Consider the following 16933-nt stretch of genomic DNA (forward strand, 5'->3'; position numbering starts at 1 on the left):
TTTGATTTGGACATGAGAGGTAACAAAGTGGCATTAACATGAGTGTAATTTAAACTATGTATGAAATATTAGGTTTATGACTACATAATTCCTTAATTTTAAAATGTATTTACTTTTAGCTTAACGTCTATTTGGTTTAACAAATTTGAACTTTCAAATCTTAATATTTTTTTCGTCAAATCGGTTAAATTGACATAATCTACTTTTAAAATTTTATTTAATATATGTAATTTTAATAAATATATAATTAAAGCAAATGACAAGTTGACTATTGAATATTGACTTTTCATATATATATATATATATATATATATTCACTTTTATTTATTAATGTTGGTATATTTTTCTTAACAAAAAGATCAATTTTGATGGTAAATTTGTGTTGTTTCAAATTAGATTCTCATTTTATCTCAACAAAGAAAATATAAAAATCTGCATAAAATCTTTAAATTTCAGTAAGATTTTTCTTGAAGGCTTTCTTATTTTTGTCCTATTTTTAGCCATTTTTCCAATTGGTGGAGAAATTTTAATTTCCATTGACGATTCTGATTGGTGAAGTCCACACAAATCGGACAAACCTTGTCGGTTTTAATTTCCCTCCATATCAAGGTAAATACATATTCTTCTTCTTCGTTACAAAGACTTCCATCGATTCTTTAACTTTTTCTCTTTTCAATTTTTCCTTATTCCCCAATGATTTGATCCTTACGATGCCACTCCATACCTGAAAATGCCGCCCATAAGACTCGTTTCCACATTCAAGCGCTCTTCAATGCTGCATACTTCCAGGTGGGGCAGCCCTTGTAATTGTAAGATCTTCTTTCCCTTTTGATCTTGTCTGTTTTTGTTTCTAATTCCATTTATGGGTTTTATTCACTAACTTCAAACGAACATTGAATTGATCGCTGCTAGCTCTTGGGTTCTTTCTTTTTTGAATGTTTTGATTGTTTAAGAGGCTTAATTTAATTTCGACCTTAAGCTGGTGTAGAAAGCTGACAGTTTTCGGTTTTTTCCATTACCAAGATTTACCTTTTGAAACCAATGGTTGTTAGAATTAGTTATTGGGTTTCCTAAAGGAAGGGGTGGAATATGATGATCTCTGATCAAGTGGTGATTGTATTAGTTTCATAAAGACATTGGTCGTTCTGCGTATTATTTGAGAAATTATCGAGGAGGCCGCACAATGTGACTGACAGTTTCGTGCTTTTGGATGCACGAGAGACATTTACAAAAAGTTTCTCAAATTTATATCTAGCAGTTGTTAGAGAAAATGCAAAGTTTTTTTTTTTTTTTTTTTTTTGAGTCTACATCCACTTTGAATCTCATTGTAAGGAAACCTGTAAAGTAGGATTTAAATACACTTCTTAATTGAATTTTGTGGACAAAATTCTTAAAAAGGGGGTAAATGTAGGACTAACTTCTGGTATTCTAGAACTTAAGCATATATGACATTTTGGTTACCTAATTTTGTTGGAGAAGAAGGTTTGGAACTTTGGACTGGAAGGAAAGAAAGTTGGTTATTGATACTGGCGAAGGAGGAGTTTGGGACTTCTTTAAAACAAAATGGAAATGGGAATTTGCATATGTTGGAAAAGAAATACTTTTGGAAAAAAGGGAAATGATTTGGTTATTACCTTACAATCTATCATACCTATAAAAGGCATGTCTGAGTTGATGGGCTCAGGGCTTTTCAAGTTCTGGATGAGCAATAAAGTTTAATAAAATGAAAGGTATTAAACTGGTGGTCTTGGAATTTTTTTGCTACCATGTTTTACTTATTTGTGCTTCAGAGTTCAAGGAAACTCTCCTCGTCACCATGCTGTCATCTCCATAATAGGTATTTATCTTAGAAAATCGGGGGGGTATTGAAGTTGTTGAGTCTCGGCAGTTCTCAGCCTATAAATTGGCTGCGGTTTTATATTACTCAGGCTACGTGTTTTTCAAACCAGTTTTTTTTTTACTGTATATGAACTAACCAATTTGATTGGATGCGGTCTTGTATAAGTAAGCAATGAAATTTATATTATCCTTATAAGCGTTAAGTTATCAATCTTTTCATGATGAAGGAACAAGAGAATGCAAGGATTTTTTTCTTGGGGGTATTTTCCTTGTATAACTTTTTCTTATTCCTCCAGATGGCATCCGGATGCAGCTGGTTCAACTGGAGCAATGCTCATTACCTTTTGCCCTCAGATGAGCCCGACCATTTCTCGTTGCCTTCCCCAACTCCTGAATGGCCTCAAGGTATATGCTATTCTCAAATAAAAATGACAGTAAACTATAGCATTTTGTTCATTTATGTTTTATTTGTTTCTTTGTTACTTCACATTGAATTCGAGGTAATTCTTTGTTTGCTTCTGAGTCTCTGCCTCAATGTGTGTGACTTTTGTTGATGAGGACTAAGGAGTATTGGACTAACTACTTATTCTCCCATTTTACCCCATTAAACTAAATGGGTTTGTTGAAGAGTAAGATTTTGAATGTTGAAATTAAGAGAGAAACACGTTGATCTCCTCTTGTTGAAGGCTACGAGGGAATTGTTTTACATTTCCTGAAAATTACAATTCGAGCTAAAAGCGATGTGTTCACACAATGTAAAAGGACGCCGGCGGAACAGAGCATCCATTAACATTTGAGGTCACTATAGCCTGGGAAGTTTTCTGGATAAATTTTCAATACGGAAAACTCTTGATGATTTTGTAAATATGTGCGGTTATCTTTGATGTAGTAATATTTGTTGATGATTTAATTCTTGAGTGTTGTTTTTGTTTTGTTAATCAGTAACTCCCCTGCTGTTATAGTATTCATTGATATGATTGAATTGTGTAGGAAAAAGGATATCCTCTTCGTATCAGCTTTTTTGATGTTCCTACTGAGATTATTGTCAGCAAAGATTCTTTCAACACTATTGGCTGCTTTTGTTTTCATTTAAAAAAAACAACAAAGTTAGCATATATTTCTGGTTCCTTTGAATATAGGTGTCTAGACGTGTTGAGTTTGCTAAGTGCTCTAACTTGTCAATATGTGATAGAAAAGTCAGAGATTTTATTTGGACAGTTTTAGTTATACCTACAAATATTGATCCTCCTTGATGTATGCCATCCTAGGTGGAGGTTTTGCTTCTGGAATAGCAAGTCTTGGGGAGATTGAGGTTCTCAAAATCACCCAATTTGTTTCAATATGGGGCTGCAATCTATCACGCAGAGGAAATAATGGTTTCACATTTTACAGACCATTAAGGATACCTGAAGGATTTCACTGCCTTGGTCACTATTGCCAACCTAATGACCGGCCCCTTCACGGTTATCTTCTCGTGGCGAGGGAAGTAGATGGTTATTTTCAGGAAAGTGATCATATTAGCAACATTGTTAAATTGCCAGCCCTTGTAGAGCCCATTGATTTTACATTGATATGGAGTCCAGATGATGGGAGTGAGGAGAAGTACGGTGAATGTGTCTACATTTGGCTACCTCAACCACCTGATGGTTATAAATCCATGGGTTATTTTGTCACTAACAAGCTAGAAAAGCCTGAAGTGGGTGAAGTAAGGTGCGTTCGAGCTGATTTAACCGATAGATGCGAAACTTATCGCTTAATGTTTAATATCAGTTCTAAATGTAAAAACTTTCTAGTACAGATTTGGAGTACAAGAGCATGTCACCGAGGGATGCTTGGTAGGGGAGTTCCTGTAGGAACATTTCACTGTTGTAGTTACAAGGGAACCGAAAAAGAGCTTCCCATTGCTTGCCTAAAAAACCTGGATTCTACACTGCCTACAATGCCTAACATTAATCAGATTCATTCTCTAATCAACCACTATGGACCCACTGTCTTCTTCCATCCCGAAGAGATATACTTGCCATCTTCTGTTTCATGGTTTTTCGAAAATGGGGTGCTATTACACAGAGATGGCATGTCATCTGGGGAGGCCATACATGTCTGTGGTACAAATTTGCCTGCTGGTGGGAGAAATGATACAGTATGTTGGATGGATTTGCCAACTGATGGCTGTAGAGACAAGATCATATATGGAAATCTGGAAAGCGCCAAGCTTTACGTTCATGTAAAGCCAGCTTTGGGAGGGACATTCACAGATATTGCTATGTGGGTGTTCTGTCCTTTCAATGGGCCATCCACTCTTAAACTTGGAATTGTGAATATTAGTCTAGGGAAAATTGGACAACATGTTGGGGATTGGGAGCATATCACTCTCAGGATCTGCAATTTTTCAGGAGAACTCTTCAGCATTTACTTTTCCCAGCACAGTGGTGGTGAATGGGTGGATGCTTACAATTTAGAATTCATAGAAGGAAACAAAGCCATTGTTTACTCCTCAAAGAGTGGACATGCTAGCTATCCTCATCCTGGGCTCTACATCCAAGGCTCTTCCAAACTCGGGATTGGAATAAGGAACGACTGCGCACGTAGTCATCTTTTTATTGATTCAAGCATACATTATGAAATTGTCGCAGCAGAGCACCTGAGATGCAATGAAATTGTGGAGCCTTGTTGGTTGCAGTTCATGAGAGAGTGGGGTCCAACTATTGTCTATAGCTCGAGAACGAAGCTTGACAACTTCATCGATCGCCTTCCGTTGAAAATTAGGCTTACGGTTGCAAATATATTCAGAAAGTTACCAGCAGAATTGTTTGGAGAGGTTGGTCCAACTGGGCCAAAGGAGAAAAACAATTGGGAAGGAGATGAGAGAGGCTAATTATTATTATTATTATTATTATTATTATTTGTGCATTCCATTTATTGCTGCTTTTTCTCACTCTGTTGGTTGTTGTAATGGCAGTTTGAGATGTTCAAATGACAAAGAGTTGTGTGCTTTGACCCCAACTCCATTTTAACACAATTCAATTTCTTATGTATTGATTCTTGGTTGGGACAACAGGGGTACATAGATGGAATCTGAGCCTCTTTCTATTGTAATTTAGAGTTGGGGTATATCATTAATACTACTTTTGGACTCATGTTTGATTAATATTTTAATCTGTTACTGTTTTTTATTTTGATTAACAATTTTACAATGGGAAGGGGTTAGCAATTCTGCATGAATTGTAACATAATTTTGTTAGTTTTAAAGTTCAACGATCAAATACAAAATTCGAGGCATGATTGTGATAATGCTTATAGATTAGGAGTGGTCTTTCTAATCGTCTTTAAAAACTAATTATTGTCATTACGTTTTGTTTAGGAAGGGTACCACACGATTAACCTTCCGGTTGTAATCTAAGCTTGAAATAATTAATATTTCGCAATTTTATAAAATGTGAAAGTAAATATTGATAAAATACCGATGACCAATGAATATTTTTGAAAAAATTATGAACTTCATTGACATTTTTTATAATTTAACTAAAAAAACATTCAAAATTTGTAATTGTATTCGTATGCAAAGTCAAACTACCATTTTGACCCCAAGATGTGCTTGAAAAATGGAGGCAGAGCTCAATTTGTTTTCTATATTCTCACACTCTCTCTTGCTGATCTCACGCATAGGTCTCGATGTATTAAGCAATATATATATATATATATATAAACCTAGATCAAATTTCGAGTGGGCTGGCATTTTCATATACACATTTATGAAATTAAAGACAAACTCCCAACGATTGAAGGAGCAAGGTAGCCCAAAGTTGAAAATGTTGGCGAAAAGGTTCGCTTCTATATTCAAGCGCTCTTCAACTCCATATGCTTCCAGGTGCGCCCTACATGTAATCCCCATTTTCGTTTTTTTTTTCTCAGAATTTTACACCAACAGTTACTAACCCGTTCACGAACTTCAGTTGAACGTGGAATCAATCGATTGCACGCATCTTTACAGTGATATAACATCTGGGTTCTTCAAAATTTCCGTTTTTTGATCGTACAATAGGCTTAATTTCCCCCTTTTATGCTCGTTTAGAACTTGGGGAATCAATTTGTTTGTTTTTTTTTTTTTCCATTGATTTTTAATGGATAGAATGGAACTTGGTAATCTCTGATTAAGGGTTGCTTGCAGCAATTCCATAAAGCCATCGGAGAATGAGGTGAACAAATCATGGGGTCGGAAAGCCGTCTCCTTTGTACTTATTACTGTTACTGGTGGTGTAGCTTTGAGTGCTTTAGATGACCTTGCCATCTATCATAGCTGTAGCAGGTATGTATGACTTTGGGGCTTTGAAGTTCAAGGAAATCCATGTTGTAACATTAAGTAAATTGGGGAATCTTGGACAAATTCATGATTAATTAGGATTAGAATTAGTTTACTTTTCCATTTTTTAGTAATTAGAGAACATTTAATTGATTTTGGAAAGAATTCTCCTTTTTGTCATCTAAGGCTCTGTTGTTCTGTTGTTTTCAACCTTTAAGTCCTCTCACTTCCTATGAACTATTGAATTGGATTAAATAATATCTCATATTAGTATTCAGTAATGTTTACATTATTGTTACTGAATAAGCCTCAGTTGTCATCTTTGGCGATAAGAGAATGAAAGCATTCTTTTCCTTTGGGTCTTTTTTACCTATACATTATTTGTTTGTTTTGTTTCTGTTGGGGGGCTTTAAATCTTTGTTATTGCCCCATTTACAAAGGTATGGTAGTTTTCTTATTTTAGAATTAGAAGCCCGACCTGATTCATCCAATTATATCGGATGTTCTCGAAGGGACCTAACCTGACTCATCAGCACCCTTGTTGGCTTGGTGTACCTATGACCAGCTTCGATCCACATTCTATTTCCTATCAATTATTTTGAGCTACATATATAAGGTTCAAATCCACAAGATCATTGTCCTTCCGTTTGGTGGTTAACTGAGTTTTTTTAATGAGAGAATACAGAAAGGCAAACAAAAAGACAACCCAGCAAGTGTTTAATTTAAAAAATAAGTCATTTTGCAAAAAATTAGAGTGTTTGACAATCTCTCTCTCCTCTACGTAAAATTTTTACCCTATCTTTGTTGTTTTCTTTATTTCCTGGTTATTCTTGTGATAATAGTGGTTAGTGGAAGTTTTTTTCCAACAAGGTTTTCATGAATCAATGATTTTCTTTTGCTGTTGGTTGTTAGCGAGACTTATTTACATTATTTTATTATTTTCTCAGCAAAGCTATAGAGAAAGCGAGAAACAATCAAGCAGTTAAAGATGCAATTGGTGAACCCATTGCTAAAGGTCCATGGTACAATGCATCACTTGCAGTAGCTCATAAGAGACATTCTCTATCCTGCACATTTCCGGTATCAGGACCACAAGGCGCAGGGATCCTCCAACTGAAGGCAGTTCGTAATGGAGGTCGATATACTTTTCCTGTCACCTGGTCCTCATTTTCCTTCCTTGATTCAAGTTATAGTTTCAATAGAGAATCAGAAATATATAAACAATTTTTTTGTCATTTCTATCATTTTTTTTTTTATTTACCTCTTTGCAGATTATCAAAAATGATATTATGCATGGAAATCCTTTTTGTAAATAAAATCTTTTTTTTTTTTCCTTCTTTTTTGGGGATGAGGAACCAAGCTTTTTTGAAGTTCTCTGTCATACGTATTTTAGTTCATAAGCTTTTCTTCAAGTTGAAGGATGAGATGACATTTTTTAAAGTTGTTTTTTCTCCTGAGCAATCCGACTTAGCTGGTGTATCTTCAATCTGAAGTATTTGGAAAAGGGTTTTCTGGATTAGTAGATTGTTTTAGGTAAACCGGGAAGACTCTAAAGGTAATGGTAGGTATAAAATATTTTTCTATCAGTAAAATCTTTTAATTTTCAAACCATAAAGGTAACTAGGCAGATTTAATTTCTTATCTGTTTTCTTCCTGCAATTAGTCTAGTCTGATCCTCACACTCATGGTTATCAATTCTTCAGATTTTACTTTTGCATCAAGATATGCACTCAAAATGAAATCTTGTCGCATTTTGTTCCTTTTACATGAATTATCATCCTCCTTCAGCTTTTATTATATATATTTATATATTACTCTATAGGTGAGAGAAAAGTTGACTTGTCTTTTCGTCTGTTATAAACTTATTGAATGGTAATACTAAGTTCGAATATCTCTGCAGAGGATTCCTGGATTTCCTTTCTCCGGCCTCGGGACTGGGACATTCTGATGATGGATGCTCTCCTTTATGTTCCTGAAAACGAAGGTAAGCAGAAAACTTTGCGTATTAATCTCACCGAGAAGTTTGCTCCTGCTGCTTGTGTCTCATGCACTGGTTGTCAGCCTCCAGAGACAGAGAAGAGATGAAGTTAGCTTTTAAGGATAGTGTGAAACTATTCTCAAAACTTAGCAGTTTCTATTAGTTTTCTGTCCCGACATGATTTTAAGCTAACCAAAGGATCGAAGTATTCGTTATCCCCACCAAAATAATGTTCTTTGAGGTTGAGTTCAAACCATGGTAGAAGATTTATTATTATAGAACCTTGCTGATATCAAATGTGGAAAGTTATATGGTTCTACCGTAAAACCCAATTCCTAAAAGAAAAATAGTAACTATTCATCTGATTTCTTTGTTCTTATTTGTTTGTTTGGGACCTTTGGGTTTGGTGGTGTGGTTTTATGCTGCCATTAATCTTGATCTGTACAGAGTAGGTGGTAAAAAAAGGTTAGAAGAACTTAGAAGGAATAGGTTAGGTTTGATGATTGAAAAAAAGTTATCTTAAAGGTTATATATTCGAAAAATCTCTCCTAAAATAGTTCTAATTTTATCGGCACGACTCACACTTCAACAAGAATCCAACTCCTTCATATACCAAAGTATTTTTGGACTTGGAAAATGCTAGTATTGACATTGATTCAAACATGATTAATAGTTTAGAAATGAAAGTGAAAACAATGGTTTTTCTTAATAATTGATTTTTTTTTTAACATTTTGTTACAAAAAAAGAAGGATAGGTTAAGAAATTATAAAAGTAGATTTGAAAGAAGAAAAACACTCCAATTCTTCCCTTTTGGAAAAAGTGAATGAATGGCTGTGGTGATTACACACACACCTTCCCTCAATCTTCTTCACAAACCACACCATTCTCCCTTTTTCATCATCTTCTTCTTCATTCTTCCCCTGTTTTCAATTCTCAACAAAATCAATGGCGTCTCTTCAATCTCTGGCCTCCACTACTTCCCCTTCTTCTCCTCATCTCCTTCATCCTTCTTCCACCAAACTTAGACTCTCTTATTCTCTCCACAGCAGCGCCTTCTCCTCATTCCACGGCCGCTCTCTTTCCCTCTCCACTACCAAATGCCACACACTCACTCGCCGCACTTACCGACAACGTCCATGGAACCCCATCCTCATGGTTCAGCCCAAGATTCAGTTCATCCAGGGCACGGACGAGCAGACAGTGCCGGATGTGCGGCTCACGAAGTCCCGAGACGGAACCAACGGAATGGCGATTTTCAGGTTCGATCAGCCGTCAGTGTTCGATTCATCGGCGGAGGTTGGGGATATCACCGGATTCTACATGATTGATGAAGAAGGGGTGATTCAATCGGTTGATGTGAATGCGAAGTTCATCAATGGGAAACCGGCGGGGATTGAGGCGAAGTATGTGATGAGAACCCCGAGGGAATGGGATAGATTCATGAGATTCATGGAGCGATACTCCAATGCCAATGGCTTGCAATTTGTCAAGAAATGAAATCAGGTTCTTTTTTTCTTTCTTTGCCCAATTTTGTTTTTGCGTTTGAAAATGAAGATCAATACTGTGTTTGATTTATGGCTGATGGATGAAGATTTAATTGATGCTTTGTTCTATGTTCTTTCTATCCTCTCTCAACTAATTCTTGTACGCTGGTAGGGCAATTTGTAATAACAAAAAAAAAAAAAAAAAAAAAAAAAAAATTGTGAAAACAAAACAAACTTTACATTCTCATTTAAAGTATTGCTTTAGATGTGTTTGATTTTATATTTGTTAGTTGTAATTACCGAACGGAATTAAGTTATTTACATGGTCAAAATGACCGCAACTTAACCGATGCAATGTTTGTTGTTTCGTCTTCCTACCACATATATTGTAAAAGAATGCACATTATCTTTATTTTAATAAAAAAAATGAATCTTCTTTTTAGTCAACACCGGTAAAGAATGATTTCGAGTTTTTATATGGATGAAACAATGTGTATTGTGTTAATTTGAATGATTTGAATTTTGAAAATAATGAATACTAACGTTTCCCTCCGGTTACGCACTTGCTACTTTATCTGCCCCTACGTTACTTTTTACTTGTTGTACTCACTTTTTTCCTCCATCCCTTGTGCTTGTGCTTACCGTCCAATCGTTTATGGTCACCCATTTCGATGAACATTCACTCTCGCGCTTTAGGTTACCTACATAATATTCATCGTCCACACCAACAGATTGTCGTGCTCATGCTTCTAAACACAATGTTCACTTTGAGTCATCTATATAAAATAAATAAAAGTAAAGAAAGGTGATAGAGCATCATAAAGAGTTTAGGTAACCATTGTAATGTAATATTGGATAGTTAACCTAAAGTCAATCTTTGTGTTTACACTCTTCTTTCTAATGCCATTTTGTGGGTAGAACGAAAATAAAATGCTTGGAACACTTAAAAACATCATCTTACATGGATTTCAACTAGTAATTTTTCAAGAACAACACTTAGTTGAAGAATAATATACGGAAAATTCATCAATTTTTGGTGATAATAAACCATTACGATTAACTTATTATTTCACCCTCATTTGAAGTTCAATTCTTTTTAATGTCCTCGATAATCGTAACTTAAAAGCACGTGAAAATGTTTAAATAAGTTCATTACTAAAAATTTAATTTATTGCCGTGTGAATATGGTACAAATGTGAGGTTACATTATCTGAGCTTTCATATGATATCACATCTAACTTTTGTTTATACTTGTAAACCAAATAGAAATATCTAAAATAGTAAATGTGAGAATCTAACCTATCATAATCAATTTATACCTTGAGATTTTTAAGAATTGGCAGTGAAAAGAAAGAAGAAAACAAAACTATGAACTAAATTGAATCAAATGAAAGTACCAAGAGCCATGTAAGAAAGTACATAAAAATCAGAATAAAACAATCAAATTGAAAGGTGGGCATTCAAAAACTTCTAAAAGTACTACAAAAGACATAAAACACCAAAGACAGTGAACATATCACATACGAACCCATGATATAAAACTGCAAATCCCCATTAGAGAGTCTTAAGAATGAAGCATTTTCATTTCTAGAAGTAACATAAAAAGGAGTGGTAGAAGAAGAAGAAGAAGAACAAGAACAAGAAGCATTAAACCCCATTGCCATTGCTTGGGAAATTGATGTAGTGATGAGGTTTTATTTTGATGTAGTTTTGGTTCCATACCTCCAAACACGAAGAAAACTCCTGGACTTCCCATTTTGACCTCGCCCCCATTCAATGTTGAATTGTTCACACCTTGAATGTTGCTGTTCACATAAATGTTTATGCAACAACAGTTGGGTAATTTACATTCACCTCCATGGCTGACTGACATTGACGCTCCCATGTTTCCACCTTCCAACCTCAATCGCTCGGGTGCCTCGTCCTCGCCTCTCGCTTCCATCTTTCCTTCACTTCTATTACCAAAACTCTATGACATCGTCTTCATAGTTGATGTAGGATCATGATCCTCCTGCTACTAAAGTTAATCTCATCTTTGCTTCCTTCCTTGTGCAATAGGTTTTCATTTCTATGTTCCTCACTTTTTAGCTTCAAAAGCAACCTATAACCTTCACATTCAAGCCATCTATGCAACTTTTAATGTGTTTAAATAAGTATAAAGGTAGTTTTTGAAATTCAATTTTACCTGTAGTTTATCCTTGTCCGATTAGTTAAATTATCACAATTTTCATTTTTCTTGCGTTTGTGCCACTAGACCTTGCAGAAGCCATTTCCCTACGATCTTTTTAGTGTAACTTTGTCACAATTTTAAAATACAATGCAATTTTTTTAATTAAATGGCTTGCATCTACATCTATATCCTCGTATTCACAGGAGGGGTCACAGTGAAATAGCATGATCACAATTATCAAACTACTGAGTGAGGACTTAACCTGGTCCTCCGTACATCACAAAATAAATATTGATCGTTAACATCTATATCCTCGTATTAAAAGGTTAGTTTTCATTTTACTTTATATTGATCGTTAAATAAACGATTTAGCAACTAAAGTGAACATAGTTTAACTGTAGTTGATGTGTTAGATTTCACTTTGCAATTCGGAGTACCATCCGAAAAGTCCTATAAAATGTTCCAACAACCACATCTGCACCCAACAAATTTGCTCAAACATGACAAAATAAATAAAATTTGTACCCCTTTCTTTTTCCTGAAAAAAAAAAAACACATTTTAAGACCATAGTATGCTGTAACCAAGCATTCCAGCCTTTATTAATTACAACACCAAATATACTGTGCATTCTACTAAACCATGAATGAAGAAGATAAGAATACACGAGGGTTGAACTCGAAACATTCTCCATTTTATTTTAACAAATGGAGACATAAACCAGGCCATTCGCAAAGCTTTTCAACTAAGTTAATACAAAATATCCGGGGGCTTCAGAAAAAATTCAAATGAAGCCTATGGAAAAGAATCAGGAGAGACTTTTTCACTGACTGTCGAACCGAATTGCGGGCCACCTTTACGGTACGATATAAGAAACTCAATAGGATATCCCTTCAACTTGTGTGGTATGATCCCAAGATCATTGAAAGTCAATGCTGCAAATCCAATAGCAAGATCAAAGAGTATTAGACGACAACTTGACTTGTTGGAAGGGGAAAAGAATTGAGGTGCTTACCTTTTTCAGAAACAACTGTATCTTGTGTTAGGGCTAGGATCTGATCCAGATTGAAAATGGATGGCGTTGGTAATGGAAACGGGACTTTGTTAAGTAATATTTCTCGTGGGGTAGCAATTGCCTGAGGCCAAACAGCAGCTTTAGTCTTATAAAACAAAATCAAACAGGTTCAACAATATCTAAAAAGAAAGCTTCGCTTGATCTGCAATTGCATCCAACAAAGGCCAGCAAGGAGAGCAACTTATACTTTCCTAAATGTATACCATCACTAAAAAAAATCATCTATCATGGTCTGAATTTCTTATGCAATGAGTGGGGGGAAAGGCAACAGAAAGTAACAATATAAGGACCAACAAGATAAAAGATGTGAATAGTTTTTGCATGATAGCAACACAATAAGAGAAGAAATATAGTGGCCAATCTATTAAAGGACTTGAGGGAAAGCATATAGATACAACATTGCATATCATCAACTTCCACCGTTTTTACCTTTGCAATAGGGAAAGGGACTTTCAGGTAGCGAGGCCATTCACGGATCATGTCATACATAAGCTCTGCCTGCATAGAACATGAAGCTTTATAATGAAATTTCTTTTCTTTTTTCTTGGACAGGGGGCCGAATGTTAAAAAAAACATAACATACCAAATCATGCACCGTATAGATCTCTGGACCACCTAGTTCATAAACTTTTCCAATGCTGGTGCCATCATCTTTCAACGCTGAAACAATTCCAGCGGCAACATCAACAACATACACAGGTTGGATTCTGCAAAGATTGCACTGGTGGTTAGGGTAACTATAAGAAAATAATTTATAAGCTCAACAATATTTGAACTATTCAATGCCCGCAAAATGTGATTTTGATCCATACAATATCAGATATGAAATACATACTTTGTAGATCCATCTCCAAAAAGTGGAATGAAGCCATATTTTTTAGCAAAATGTGCCCATGGATTCATAATACGGTCCTCTGTACCAATCATAGTTGCAGGTCTCAGAATTGTAGCCTGTAAAAGCACATCTTTGAAATGTTAGTTCTGACAATAACCCCTAAATAATTGGAGAAAAGTTGCAATTACAATTATACTAAAAATCTACAACATTAAAAATATATCCACTAATTTATGAAAAATAAGTTTCAAATATGAATTGAAGTTTGAAATAGTAAATTGCAAATTTGACTTAAGAATTTCAATTTAGCATGCTTTTTATCCATACAGTCTAATCTTGAACACGGCTTCACCTCAACTCAACCTTAATGAAAGAGTACTCCCATAAGAATACAAGATGAAAACATGATAAATGAATAGTTATAGAAAATAGAAGACTTGTAGCATTCTCTAATGGTATGGAACTGCCAACGTAACTTCATGTGGTGTTATAAACTCAAAATCAGGAAACAAATTATAACTGCTTACCTCAGGGAATGCCTTTAAAACAGATTCCTCGCCAGCAGCTTTAGATCTTAGAAATCTGGATGGAGATGATGAAGATGCACCCAGGCAGGAAACTTGTATAAATCTCAAGATACCACCATGTTCTTTGGCAATCTACAATATTTAAAAGGAGGGAAAACATCTAATCTACATCAGACTCGAAAAGAAAAAAGAATGAACATCATTAGTTAAAAATAAATAAATGAATAATATATAAAAGTACTCTACCCCTTCCCGTTATCTTGACTTTAATAATTCATATTCAGATGGTAGAGGGACTAGGGAAGACTCTATCGATGTGAAAAATGCTTCTATCAAATTTGCAAGCACTTTGAAAATGCTTCTACCAACACATAAATGTCTGCCACACAATTATTTATAATCTATTTGCATAATAGAACATGGTTTGAGCAATATATCAGGTAAAATTGAGTCGCATGGGATCAGATGCATACCGTGGCAAGTTGTTCTGCCATGGAATGATTTACTTCCTCGAAGCTGTAGTTTCTTGTTTCATACTCTCTTCCTGTCAACAAATATGATCAATTATTATCTTGAAATGCTAAAATAAAAGATTCAAATATTTCACAGGAAGGAAGAAGAATGAGAAGCCCATACCAATAAGATTAAGGACCACATTAGCCTTTGCCATTACAGCTTTTACTGAACTTTCATCTCTTGGATTGTATTTCATCGGTACTATCTGAAGGGGGGAAATTAAGGTGATTGAATTAACAGTGAGGGGGCAAAGACAGCATTCAGCAACACATGGAAAAAAGAAATAGTACTATCATCCATGGAATCAAAACGTCATATACTTCTCTACCTGTCCCAGATCTCCCATTATTTTAAGATGTCGAGGTGAATCTTCAGAACCCCGAAAAGGGACTAACACTTGGGAACCCATTTTAGCTGAAACACAATTCATTTCCAAAATCATGCTTAGCATAAAATTGATATAAAAATCAAGAATAGAGCCAAAGCTGCCAAAACCCACTAGTAGTAGAAGGTATAGAGAAACGTAATAAATTACATATCTAAGCAAAAAGAAAGTCGAATGCTAGTACCATTTATGTTCACCTATTACCTAGTTGCTGTACAACATATCGGCCAAGGAATCCAGTAGCTCCGAAGACAGTAGCAACAATCCCACTGCAAAACAATTTTGTAATAAAACAGTAAGATCAGAGAAACCAGAGACAGAATTTAGTGTATTCACTACAAACTAAATCCACAAATTGAATTAAATATCAATGATCTGATCTGCCTGAGAATCCTAATGTGCATGCTTGAAAGAGAACACATAAGCACAAACAAGGATTATCTGACAGCGACAGAGAAACCAGCTCAGATTAAAATTGCCTGCTTCAATATCCCATAAAAGCTGGAATGACGTCAAAATGTTCATAGTGGGTAGTGCCACATCTTTTAGATTACTCAATAAAACAAAGTATATCTAATTAGTCCTTTCCTCTGCATATGAATTAAGAAATCAATGACAATGGGGAAAAAAGGTATAAGTATTTCAGCTAAAAAAGAGACTGAAAGATTATATTTTCCACTAATAAACTTATAAATTTGAAGTACCAAATGTTTTAAAAAGGTATTCAGAATTACATCTCAAGGCAAGGCTTTTTTAACTTCTAGCCTTGAGTATGCCTTTGCTGAACCATAAGAGGCTTATGGCTTCGTGAAAAGGCCCAGAGACTTAAAATCTCTATGTCTTGTCTAATGATCAAAACAATATTTACCACAATCTTAAAAAACATATAAAGGTTTGAGTTGTGACTGCAACTATTACTACTTTTATTATTGTGACTTCAAGAACACTGAAGGCAAAAATCCATAGAATAAACCAATCCTAGTAGAGGGGTGATTTTTCTTTTCTTTTGCGCTTTTATATGACTATCATGTTTAGCAATACTTAGTCATACCAATTTAGGATGTTTAAAATAATTTTAATTCAATTTGAGGCTTGAAGTACCACTGTTCATCTTCATCCCATTAAATTTCTTAAATTTCCCTCAACATTTCAAAGCACTCAAACCCAGCATTACATCTACAACATCAAGCCAACAATTAAATAGAAGAATCCAAACACGAAAAAGCTAGGGCTAGGTTACCTAACAGACGATCTCCCACCAGTGCCCTTACGGACAAGGTGCCCGACACCCCTCGTAGCCAAAGTGGAATCATATCGTGGACGATCAGCCCCACAATCTGCAAAAAGAAAATTAAAAAAAATATATATATATATATATATATATATATATAAAAAAAAAAAAAAAAGATGTTCAAGACGTTAGAAATGGACGAAATCGATGTGAAAATGGAAGCACACAAGGAAGAGAGAAGTAATTACAGTGATGAGAAAGAGGGTATATGAACTTGATAGAAGAAATTGAGGAAGAAGAGCTGAGACTCTGCTGCTGCTGCTGCACTAGACGCCTCGAAAGGGCCTGCATCTTTGATCGGAATCGGATCGGAGTGAGCAACGGTGGGAGAGAGGGAAAGAGAGAGAGGGAAGCGCTTTAATTAACGAGGCGAAGAGTTTTGATGAACAGCTTCTTTCCCATTATTGGATTTTGGGTTTCTTTTTCTTCCAAATGGGCCTCAATTTAGCCCACATTTATGAATTTAGCCCAAATAAGCCCAAATTTATATTCCAACTTTTACCCTTCCACCATAGGAAAAAGATGAAGTTAGGG

At 35.2% G+C, this 16933-nt stretch overlaps 4 protein-coding genes across 5 annotated transcripts; 3 read left to right on the forward strand and 1 right to left on the reverse strand.

Annotated features, from left to right (window-relative positions):
• The first annotated feature begins 527 nt into the window (after window positions 1–527).
• On the forward strand, window positions 528–4989 carry LOC103498924 (hypothetical protein At1g04090). 2 transcript variants are annotated; one of them, XM_008461745.3, is made up of 3 exons: window positions 528–789; window positions 2136–2244; window positions 3108–4989. In XM_008461745.3, the coding sequence occupies exons 2-3, from the start codon at window positions 2136–2138 to the stop codon at window positions 4712–4714; spliced, it is 1716 nt and encodes a 571-aa protein (XP_008459967.1). In that variant the 5' UTR covers window positions 528–789; the 3' UTR covers window positions 4715–4989. The 2 variants fall into 2 exon arrangements, with proteins under 2 accessions (XP_008459967.1, XP_008459966.1); XM_008461744.3 differs by having other exon boundaries at window positions 529–809.
• A 418-nt stretch (window positions 4990–5407) lies between these two features.
• Window positions 5408–9740, forward strand: LOC103498925 (uncharacterized). The gene is made up of 4 exons (XM_008461746.3): window positions 5408–5707; window positions 6008–6145; window positions 7087–7274; window positions 8040–9740. The coding sequence occupies exons 1-4, from the start codon at window positions 5442–5444 to the stop codon at window positions 8222–8224; spliced, it is 777 nt and encodes a 258-aa protein (XP_008459968.2). The 5' UTR covers window positions 5408–5441; the 3' UTR covers window positions 8225–9740.
• LOC103498926 (photosystem II reaction center PSB28 protein, chloroplastic) lies at window positions 8205–9740 on the forward strand. The gene has a single exon (XM_008461749.3). It carries the CDS (start codon window positions 9064–9066, stop codon window positions 9613–9615), a length of 552 nt encoding a protein of 183 aa, XP_008459971.1. The 5' UTR covers window positions 8205–9063; the 3' UTR covers window positions 9616–9740.
• Window positions 9741–12345: 2605 nt separating this feature from the next.
• On the reverse strand, window positions 12346–16895 carry LOC103498927 (NADH dehydrogenase [ubiquinone] 1 alpha subcomplex subunit 9, mitochondrial). The gene is made up of 12 exons (XM_008461750.3): window positions 16588–16895; window positions 16349–16445; window positions 15313–15377; window positions 15052–15137; window positions 14844–14928; window positions 14681–14751; window positions 14208–14339; window positions 13681–13796; window positions 13429–13552; window positions 13275–13343; window positions 12786–12906; window positions 12346–12705 (listed from the first exon to the last, which is right to left on the reverse strand). Exons 1-12 carry the CDS (start codon window positions 16688–16690, stop codon window positions 12566–12568), a joined length of 1209 nt encoding a protein of 402 aa, XP_008459972.2. The 5' UTR covers window positions 16691–16895; the 3' UTR covers window positions 12346–12565.
• Window positions 16896–16933: the final 38 nt, after the last annotated feature.

This window comes from Cucumis melo, chromosome 11 (assembly GCF_025177605.1).
Source record: "Cucumis melo cultivar AY chromosome 11, USDA_Cmelo_AY_1.0, whole genome shotgun sequence".
Classification (NCBI taxonomy): domain Eukaryota; kingdom Viridiplantae; phylum Streptophyta; class Magnoliopsida; order Cucurbitales; family Cucurbitaceae; genus Cucumis; species Cucumis melo.

Bases quoted from the DNA above. Each gene is read 5' to 3' on its own strand.
- LOC103498925 (XM_008461746.3), top strand. From the start codon at position 5,442: ATGGAGGCAGAGCTCAATTTGTTTTCTATATTCTCACACTCTCTCTTG. The intron at 5,708-6,007 runs GTGCGCCCTACA...GGTTGCTTGCAG, and splicing joins TCAACTCCATATGCTTCCAG to CAATTCCATAAAGCCATCGG. The intron at 7,275-8,039 runs GTCGATATACTT...ATATCTCTGCAG, and splicing joins GAAGGCAGTTCGTAATGGAG to AGGATTCCTGGATTTCCTTT.
- LOC103498927 (XM_008461750.3), bottom strand. From the start codon at position 16,690: ATGCAGGCCCTTTCGAGGCGTCTAGTGCAGCAGCAGCAGCAGAGTCTC. The intron at 15,378-16,348 runs GTAACCTAGCCC...ATTGTTTTGCAG, and splicing joins GGTGGGAGATCGTCTGTTAG to TGGGATTGTTGCTACTGTCT. The intron at 13,797-14,207 runs GTAAGCAGTTAT...GTGCTTTTACAG, and splicing joins TTTTAAAGGCATTCCCTGAG to GCTACAATTCTGAGACCTGC.
- LOC103498926 (XM_008461749.3), top strand. From the start codon at position 9,064: ATGGCGTCTCTTCAATCTCTGGCCTCCACTACTTCCCCTTCTTCTCCT.
- LOC103498924 (XM_008461745.3), top strand. From the start codon at position 2,136: ATGGCATCCGGATGCAGCTGGTTCAACTGGAGCAATGCTCATTACCTT. The intron at 2,245-3,107 runs GTATATGCTATT...ATGCCATCCTAG, and splicing joins AACTCCTGAATGGCCTCAAG to GTGGAGGTTTTGCTTCTGGA.